This window comes from Limulus polyphemus, unplaced genomic scaffold (assembly GCF_000517525.1).
Source record: "Limulus polyphemus unplaced genomic scaffold, Limulus_polyphemus-2.1.2 Scaffold5304, whole genome shotgun sequence".
In the NCBI taxonomy this organism is placed as follows: domain Eukaryota; kingdom Metazoa; phylum Arthropoda; class Merostomata; order Xiphosura; family Limulidae; genus Limulus; species Limulus polyphemus.
The window spans coordinates 47,265-56,684 of NW_013670914.1; the positions used below are offsets into that span (position 1 = coordinate 47,265).

The 9,420-nt window shown below is 39.2% G+C and overlaps 1 protein-coding gene across 1 annotated transcript in view; it reads left to right on the forward strand.

Moving 5' to 3' along the window:
• The window catches only part of LOC106472407 (Krueppel-like factor 5), a 21,823-nt gene that overhangs the window by 4,562 nt on the left and 7,841 nt on the right, over positions 1–9,420 (forward strand). Inside the window, exon 2 of the mRNA XM_013933051.2 lies at positions 5,889–6,741. Coding sequence (XP_013788505.1) covers positions 5,889–6,741 — 853 coding nt within the window. The remainder of the gene's footprint in view (positions 1–5,888; positions 6,742–9,420) is intronic.

Below are 9,420 nucleotides of genomic sequence, written 5' to 3' on the forward strand. Positions count from 1 at the left end.
CCTATGGTATTAAAAGTGTCTTAGTTTGTTGCCTATGGTATTAAAAGTGTCTTAGTTTGTTGCCTATGGTATTAAAAGTGTCTTAGATTGTTGCCTATGGTATTAAAATTGTCTTAGTTTATTGTTTGTTGCCTGTGGTATTAAAAGTGTCTTAGTTTATTGTTTGTTGCCTGTGGTATTAAAAGTGTCTTAGTTTGTTGCCTATGATATTAAAAGTGTCTTAGTTTGTTGCCTATGGTATTAAAAATGTCTTAGTTTGTTGCCTATGGTATTAAAAGTGTCTTAGTTTGTTGCCTATGGTATTAAAAGTGTCTTAGATTGTTGCCTATGGTATTAAATTAATAATACTTATTGTGGACCTTTCTTCTGTTAGTTTTCGGACCTACAACGCTAAAATCCTGGGTTTAATTCCCCGCCGTTAACAGAGCGCATATTGTGTAGCTATACACTCAAAACATCAACAATCTTCTGATAGTAATTGTAAAAAAGTATTGTCGTTTTTGATTTTGGAAGTCCGATGTATGTGATCATTGTACCTGATGCGGACAGCGCTATCTGTTGAAAGATTTTGTTGGTTTTTATTTTTTAATAATTCACGCGCCATCTAGAATCATTATGGATCTTGTTCATCTTTTCACGTGGTTTACAGATCCTTACAAAGTTGGTAGTTTAATAGTTGGACAAATCGCTACAATCTTAAGGATTATTTATTTACAACAGTCATTACTTATATGTATGCAGATGTCTATTGATCAAGTAACAGAGATCGTGTGGTAATGGGTGTGAGGGACACCTTTCGTTCTAAATGTCTATTGAGCAAGTAACAGAGATCGTGTGGTAATGGGTGTGAGGGATACCTTTCGTTCTAAATGTCTATTGATCAAGTAACAGAGATCGTGTGGTAATGGGTGTGAGGGACACCTTTCGTTCCAGATGTCTATTGAACAAGTAACAGAGATTGTGTGGTAATGGGTGTGAGGAACACCTTTCGTTCCAGTTGTCTATTGAACAAGTAACAGAGATCGTGTGGTAATGGGTGTGAGGAACACCTTTCGTTCCAGTTGTCTATTGAACAAGTAACAGAGATTGTGTGGTAATGGGTGTGAGGGACACCTTTCGTTCTAAATGTCTATTGATCAAGTAACAGAGATCGTGTGGTAATGGGTGTGAGGGACACCTTTCGTTCCAATGTCTATAGAGATCGTGTGGTAATGGGTGTGAGGGACACCTTTCGTTCCAATGTCTATTGAGACCGTTACCAGATATGCAACAGGAACGTAGTAATTTGGAAGAGTACTTTCACAGTGCAAGGGCAAATTTAAATGAACTTTTTCAGAAAGTTATATAAATAACACAACCCCAAGACTCAGCCATCTCCAAATTAGAAGTACTGACCTGAGGGAAACAACCTATCGACAGCGCCTGCCATATACGTGGCTATTTTTAGCCAGATAGCAGGACACGTGGCTACATTTAGCCAGACAACAGGATACGTGGCAACTTTTAGCCAGATAACAGGACACGTGGCTACATTTAGCCAGACAACAGGATACGTGGCTACTTTTATTCAAATAACAGGACACGTGACTACTTTTAGCCAGATAACAGGACACGTGGCTACTTTTAGCCAGACAATAGAACACGTGACTACTTTTAGCCAGATAACAGGACACGTGGCAACTTTTAGCCAGACAATAGAACACGTGGCTACTTTTAGCCAAATAGCAGGATTGGCTGTCACTGTTTCCACAGCTGAAAGTAGTTCAGCGGCTCATAACTTATTCCTTTCAATCGTCAGCTGGACACGCTGACCACGTGGTCAGGCCCGGCCTGAAATATAAACCAACTAAAGTATTTCTTAACTTTAACCATTCATCATGGTTCTCAGATATCGGACTTCTACGAGGTTACTGTGTTTGGGTTTTTCTCGTATAATTTTCGTGTAACTCCGACAGTTAAGTAAATACTCCTAATGTTCAGATGTGAATACTTTTAACTGTCAAAAGTGAATACTAGTAAATACTTTTAACTGTCAAAAGTGAATACTAGTAAATGCTTTTAACGGCCAGGAGTGAATACTAGTAAATGCTTTTAACGGCCAGGAGTGAATACTAGTAAATGCTTTTAACTGTCAAAAGTGAATACTAGTTAATACTTTTAACTTTCAAAAGTGAATACTAGTAAATGCTTTTAACGGCCAGGAGTGAATATTAGTAAATGCTTTTAACGGTCAGGAGTGAATACTAGTAAATACTTTTAACGGTCAGGAGTGAATACTTCTAAATACTTTTAACGGTCAGGAATGAATACTTCTAAGTACTTTTAACGGTCAGACTTTTTTTTTTTGAAGTACTCAAGTGGCTGTTCAGCTGGAAGCCGGATGTTGGAACATGAGTCTTATATTGTGGAACTTGCTGCAGGATTATCCCGGCAGCGGGAAGAAAACATCCATACTGTGGGCCTTACAAGAACCACGAAGACGTTGTTACCATGCTATTCGAACAGCGTTCAAAAGAGGAAATAAGCTATTATTCTAGACGGATAGAACATACTCTGATATATAGAGATAAAACCAGACGGAATGACATACAGATAAACCGAGAGAATACGAACGCAGATAAACGAAAATATTGAGTGTTAGGGTAAAACATTTTAGTCTTACTAGTCACCAGTTTAAGTTTTATTATCTCCAAATTATATTTCCATTGGTCCTTCGGAAAGAACTCTGTAACTGAATCAATTCGTTGAAAGTAACTCTTTAACTGATTCAGTCGGTTCTACGGAAGTAACTGAATCGGTTCGTCGGAATCCTCCCTCTAACAAATTTTGTAACGTGCGAGATATTTGCTTCTACAATATACCTTTCCCTCGTGAGGGGAAACATCGCAGTAATCCACTACTTAATCCTAAATAGAAAGTATTCTGTCTCCTCCCCTGCCTGCCCCTTGTCTCGTGTGAACTCCCCTTGGTAATTTTCCTCCTTGTCTCCTTACGAGAAGAGCTGGTGGTGGTGGGGAGACACTGGAGGAAATGAAATTAGTGTCAACGCGCGCAATTTGTGTGAAGCCAGCCAAGCGGAACACGTGACTATGTTTGGCTTGGGTGAGTGTTTAGTTAGAATTTGTAACCGTTATCCCTTCCTTGTATAAAACCTAGGTTTTATCAGAATATTAAGATTACCACTTAACCCAATCTAATAGTCAAACTATTAACTACGTTTGACAGTGACTCAGTCTAGAAGTACTGTTTTAAAAATGGTCCAGTTGTCGAAGTACTAACTATGTTGGACAGTGACTCAATCTAGAAGTACTGTTTTAAAAATGGTCCAGTTGTCGTAGTACTAACTATGTTGGACAGTGACTCAGTCTAGAAGTACTGTTTTAAAAATGGTCCAATTGTCGTAGTATATATTATGTAGGACAGTGACTCAATCTAGAAGTACTGTTTTAAAAATGGTCCAGTTGTCGTAGTACAAACTATGTTGGATAGTGACTCAATCTAGAAATACTGTTTTAAAAATGGTCCAATTGTCGTAGTACAAACTATGTTGAACAGTGACTCAATCTAGAAGTACTGTTTTAAAAATGGTCCAATTGTCGTAGTACAAACTATGTTGGACAGTGACTCAATCTAGAAGTACTGTTTTAAAAATGGTCCAATTGTCGTAGTACAAACTATGTTGGACAGTGACTCAATCTAGAAATACTGTTTTAAAAATGGTCCAGTTGTCGTAGTACTAACTATGTTTGACAGTGACTCAATCTAGAAATACTGTTTTAAAAACAGTATTTATCTGTCGTAGTACAAACTATGTTGGATAGTGATTCAATCTAGAAATACTGTTTTAAAAATGGTCCAGTTGTCGTAGTACTAACTATGTTTGACAGTGACTCAATCTAGAAATACTGTTTTAAAAACAGTATTTATCTGTCGTAGTACAAACTATGTTGGACAGTGACTTAGCGGTAATTCTGAGAGCTTGTAATGCTAAAAATTAGGTTTTGGTACCCACTGTGTAGGTTTGTGCAGACAAAAAATAGCTTCTATGTAAGACCGTATAACTTCTATTAATATAAACCATCGTTTTTTGTTTTTTGTTTTGTTTTAACAGGAGTATAAGTTTTTCGTTATTACCCTTATGTTTGGAAATAAAAACCTAGCTATATTTGTAAGGCTAAAAACAAACTTAAGACCTTTTGTAGACATGGACGACTCAATCGGTATTTTACGTACGTAGTTGTAATTTTAAAAAAACGAACTTGTGTCTAAGCTAAACAAAATTCTAAATGATCCTTCAGAACTGGACTAGTTACGTCGGGTCGGGAAATCGCCTGGATCTTACAGACAAGACTGACAATAAACCACTGTGCATTTACTTTTTTGTTGGATTTTGTCTGTCATTAAAAATGAAAAGTCGAGTCTAAACATATAGGAGATAATTTCTGGACGTTTCTCGGCCTATCCTCAATCTGTGTGAGGAGTTGCTACACCAGAAACTTTTCCGCTTTATTAGGGCCAACTTTTATGGCGTTAGATTATAAGTTTCGTCACCATATGTTTAAAGTATGAAAGGCCGCTACGGAGTACTTTGAAATTTCTAAATCGTCCCACGGTAGGCCTTCACTTTCATCTACTGCAGGACTTGAATAAAAGAGGACGGAAGTCACGTGCTCGCGAGAGTGACTTGAGTCGTGAGATAGAGGATAGATACTGAAAGCCGGATAACTACGACATTTTACAATAGGCGGGAAAAAAGGAGGATTGGAAATGTACCTTACTTGTATTCATCGACGTAACTTAACCGTCAGCCCCGAAAAGCTGCTTATTTTACCGATGTGTTACATTCATCTGCCGTACAATGGATAAGCTTATGAATGTAACCACGTGCTTCTTGCGTTATCTGCAATACCTCAGGTGACTGATTCTTATTACCAATAGGAGAAGTGTCCCCCCCCCTCTCTCTAACCCCTTTACTACCAACGACTTGTTGCAGGTTCCCGGGCTTTTCTCTCGCCTCATTTTCTAGTCTCTATTCGCTAATGCAGTTTCAGTAAACCTTTCTGCGGCACGTCGCGAGTTCCTCTGACAGACGCATTTCTTCGCTGGATTACTGTAATGTAAATATTCTTATTCGTAAGTTCTTGTGGTAAAAACAGGGGGTGCCTTTCAGCCGGTGCTGCCAAAATATTGTACTAAATTATAAATGTTCAATATAGTATTTGTTTTACAATAGTTCTGGAACTAAAGCGTTTATGTTCTGATTCAATCCTTCTTTAAACAAGGCTCAACTTTCTTTCTGTAGGTTTACTAACTTGCTGCCGAGTTAATTATCATCTTCTGTTGTTGTTCCCTTTCAATAAACTGACCAATATCCTTCTCTAGTTTAAAGTTACAATTAATATATCGTTCTCTCTGACCTCAAGTAACAATGTCTTAAGTAATACTGAGGCATCTTTCTTTCTGGTCTGAAGTGACATTGGCCACATCTTTATCTCTGACCTGAAGTGACATTGGCCACATCTTTATCTCTGATCCTGAAGTGACATTGGCCACATAAAGATGTGGCCAATGTCACTTCAGGACAGAGATAAAGATCTCTGATCTGAAGTGAGATTGGCCACATCTTTATCTCTGTCCTGAAGTGACATTGGCCACATCTTTATCTGTGACCTGAAGTGACATTGGCCACATCTTTATCTCTGTCCTGAAGTGAGATTGGCCACATCTTTATCTGTGTCCTGAAGTGACATTGGCCACATCTTTATCTCTGTCCTGAAGTGACATTGGCCACATCTTTCCCTGGTCTAAGTTAACATATCATGTGTAATATTTCTTTTGTTTCCAGTATTTTAGGAAATTACTCATTTTAATTTTCATGTTTTTTCCAGCCTAAGAGCGAACTGGACGCCTATCTGGGACGGCATGAATGGGGCCGGATGCCGGAAGCCCTGCCACAAAAGCCCCGCCGAGAAAGTGCTTCACAAGTGGACGAATTCTTCGAAGAACACACAGAGTTTGTCCCTAACAACCACCTAGGGGTCGCTGTGGTCGGCTATAGCATGTACGGGTCTACAGCCCAAGCTGTTCGGGGTATGAACGGGTATAATCCCGACGTTCGAGGATGTCAGCCTCCGCACTTCGGCCGTTCGTATCACCACCATTATCATCATCAAACAAGCGGTTGTGGGTACCCCAAAACTGATGACGAACTATTCCTCAAACCCGCGCCGGTACCAAGTCCCGAGGTGAAGTCGACTTTCTGGGAAGATATTACCGTAACTATGAAGATGGAGCCAGAAATAGAGGCCATCAAATCCGAATCTGTTCCCTTACCGTCCTGCCCGTATACTCCAGTCCAAGCTACCGACAAGCATGCAGATATGCAAGGGCTGTCGCAAGGCCAATTTCTTGCTAACACCATGCAGATGTCCAGTTCGATGTCATCGCCAGATGCACTGAGCATTACGCCACGAAACAATATACAAAATTATAGATTTCCCCTTGGACCCCCTCAGTCGCGGGTGTGTATGCCTCCTACTCCTCCAAACTCTGAACCAGGAAGTCCATCAACAGAAACGTTCTCCATGAGTCGCCAGACACCCCCACCCCCATATTCAGTATCATCACAGACAACCACGCTTCCGGCTACTCTGGTGTCCAGCCTTCACTCCAATAATAAGTTCAACCGAAGGAATAACCCGGATCTGGAGAAAAGGCGGATACATCACTGCGACTACCCTGGTAGGTGATGAACAAAGAATTATTACCTTCTTAAAGTCACGTATTGGTAAGTGGAGCAGAAATAACACTTTCTTAGAGTCACGTATTGGTAAGTGGAGCAGAAATAACACTTTCTTAGAGTCACGTATTGGTAAGTGGAGCAGAAATAACACTTTCTTAAAGTCACGTATTGGTAAGTGGAGCAGAAATAACACTTTCTTAGAGTCACGTATTGGTAAGTGGAACAGAAATAACACTTTCTTAGAGTCACGTATTGGTAAGTGGAGCAGAAATAACACTTTCTTAGAGTCACGTATTGGTATGTGAAGCAGAAATAACACTTTCTTAGAGTCACGTATTGGTAAGTGGAGCAGAAATAACACTTTCTTAGAGTCACGTATTGGTAAGTGGAGCAGAAATAACACTTTCTGAAAGTCACGTATTGGTAAGTGGAGCAGAAATAACACTTTCTGAAAGTCACGTATTGGTAAGTGGAGCAGAAATAACACTTTATTAGAGTCACAGAGAGAACGACGAACCAACAGTTTGCGATAGTTACACTTTGCTTTAGTTTCAACGGTAGTTTACGAGTTTCTCGTCATTAAATCACCTGTTTAATATATTGGTCATGACGGTTACATCAAGTATAACTTGATGTGGTTATGCTGGATGTAACCAACACTTGACGGTTACATCAGATATAACTTGATGTGGTTATGTTAGATGTAACCAACACTTAACAGTTACATCAGATAAAACTTGGTGTGGTTATACTAGAAGTAACTAACACTTTACGGTTAAATTAGATAAAGCTTGATGTGATTGTGCTAGACGTAACCAACACTTTACGGTTACATTAGGTAAAGCTTGATGTGATTGTGCTAGACGTAACCAACATTTGATGGTTACATTAGGTAAAGCTTGATGTGATTGTGCTAGACGTAACTCCACACTTGACGGTTACATTAGGTAAAGCTTGATGTGATTGTGCTAGACGTAACCAACATTTGATGGTTACATTAGGTAAAGCTTGATGTGATTGTGCTAGACGTAACCCCACACTTGACGGTTACATTAGGTAAAGCTTGATGTGATTGTGCTAGACGTAACCCCACACTTGACAGTTATATTAGGTAAAGCTTGATGCAATTGTGCTAGACGTAACCAACATTTGACGGTTACATTGGGTAAAGCTTGATGTGATTGTGCTAGACGTAACCAACACTTGACAGTTACATTAGATAAAGCTTGATGTGATTGTGCTAGACGTAACCAACATTTGACGGTTACATTAGGTAAAGCTTGATGTGATTGTGCTAGACGTAACCAACACTTGACGGTTACATTAGGTAAAGCTTGATGTGATTGTGCTAGACGTAATCAACATTCGACAGTTACATTAGATAAAGCTTGATGTGATTGTGCTAGACGTAATCAACACTTGACGGTTACATTAGGTAAAGCTTGATGTGATTTGTGCTAGACGTAACCTGCACTTTACGGTTACAACAAGTTAAACTTAATGTAGTTTTGCTAGACGTAACCAGCACTTTACGGTTACATTAGGTAAAGCTTGATGTGATTGTGCTAGACCTAACCTGCACTTTACGGTTACATTAGATGAAGCTTGATGTGATTGTGCTAGACGTAACCTGCACTTGACATTTACATTAGGTAAAGCTTGATGCAATTGTGCTAGACGTAACCAACACTTGACAGTTACATTAGATAAAGCTTGATGTGATTGTGCTAGACGTAACCTGCACTTTACGGTTACATTAGGTAAAATCTAATCCTACACGTGAATAATTATTGTCCCTTATGTGTTGTTTAAACCATTGATATCTGTGTTTGAATTGAAAGAAGTTAACTTGATATATATGTATAGTGTTGATATTTTATGTTCCAACACTGTGTAGTAAAAGACTTTTACTTACAAACATCAAATTACAACATACAGTTATAAATGTCCTTAAGTCTCTGACAAAGGCAGAGGAACAGTACAGGAAATTTTTGTTTTCTTTAGTGACTGCGGTCTCTGTTATTGCACCTAATACACCAGAGGGCAGTAAGATAGGATGTACTTCGTTCCGACGCATTACCTCAATAGCCTAGAGCTTCTCAAAGCTTATCTTTAAGTACGGTTCTATAAAGTTTTAAAGCATATTAAAAGGTAAGATCGCCGAGATTGCTGTGAAGACTCTCGGGTCGTTTTGCTCCTGCAATAAAATATATAGCTTGACAAAGACAACCGCACCGGTTCTTTTACCTTTGCATTTATTCTGCCATCTAGCGTTAAAGTTCCTAAAGACACGGAAGAAGAAAAGTGATGAGTTAAGAAGGTATTACTTCGTCAGCGCTCCCAGTTATAACGCTAAAAACCGGGTTTCGATACCCTTAGTTGGCACAGCAAAGATAGCCCATTGTGTAGTTTCGTGCTTAACAACAAACAAACAAAACAGACAAAAAAAAAGTAAACTCGTCCTCTCCAAATCTTCGTGCCTTCATTGATATATTGGATGTTTAGTATTGGTTGAGTTTCAAAACAAGTATAATTTGAACTGATAGACTAGAGGGATGGCAGCTGGTCAACAACATACATCGTCAACTCATGGGCTCTTCTTGTCTGATAGACTAGAGGGATGGCAGCTGGTCAACAACATACATCGTCAACTCATGGGCTCTTCTTGTCTGATAGAC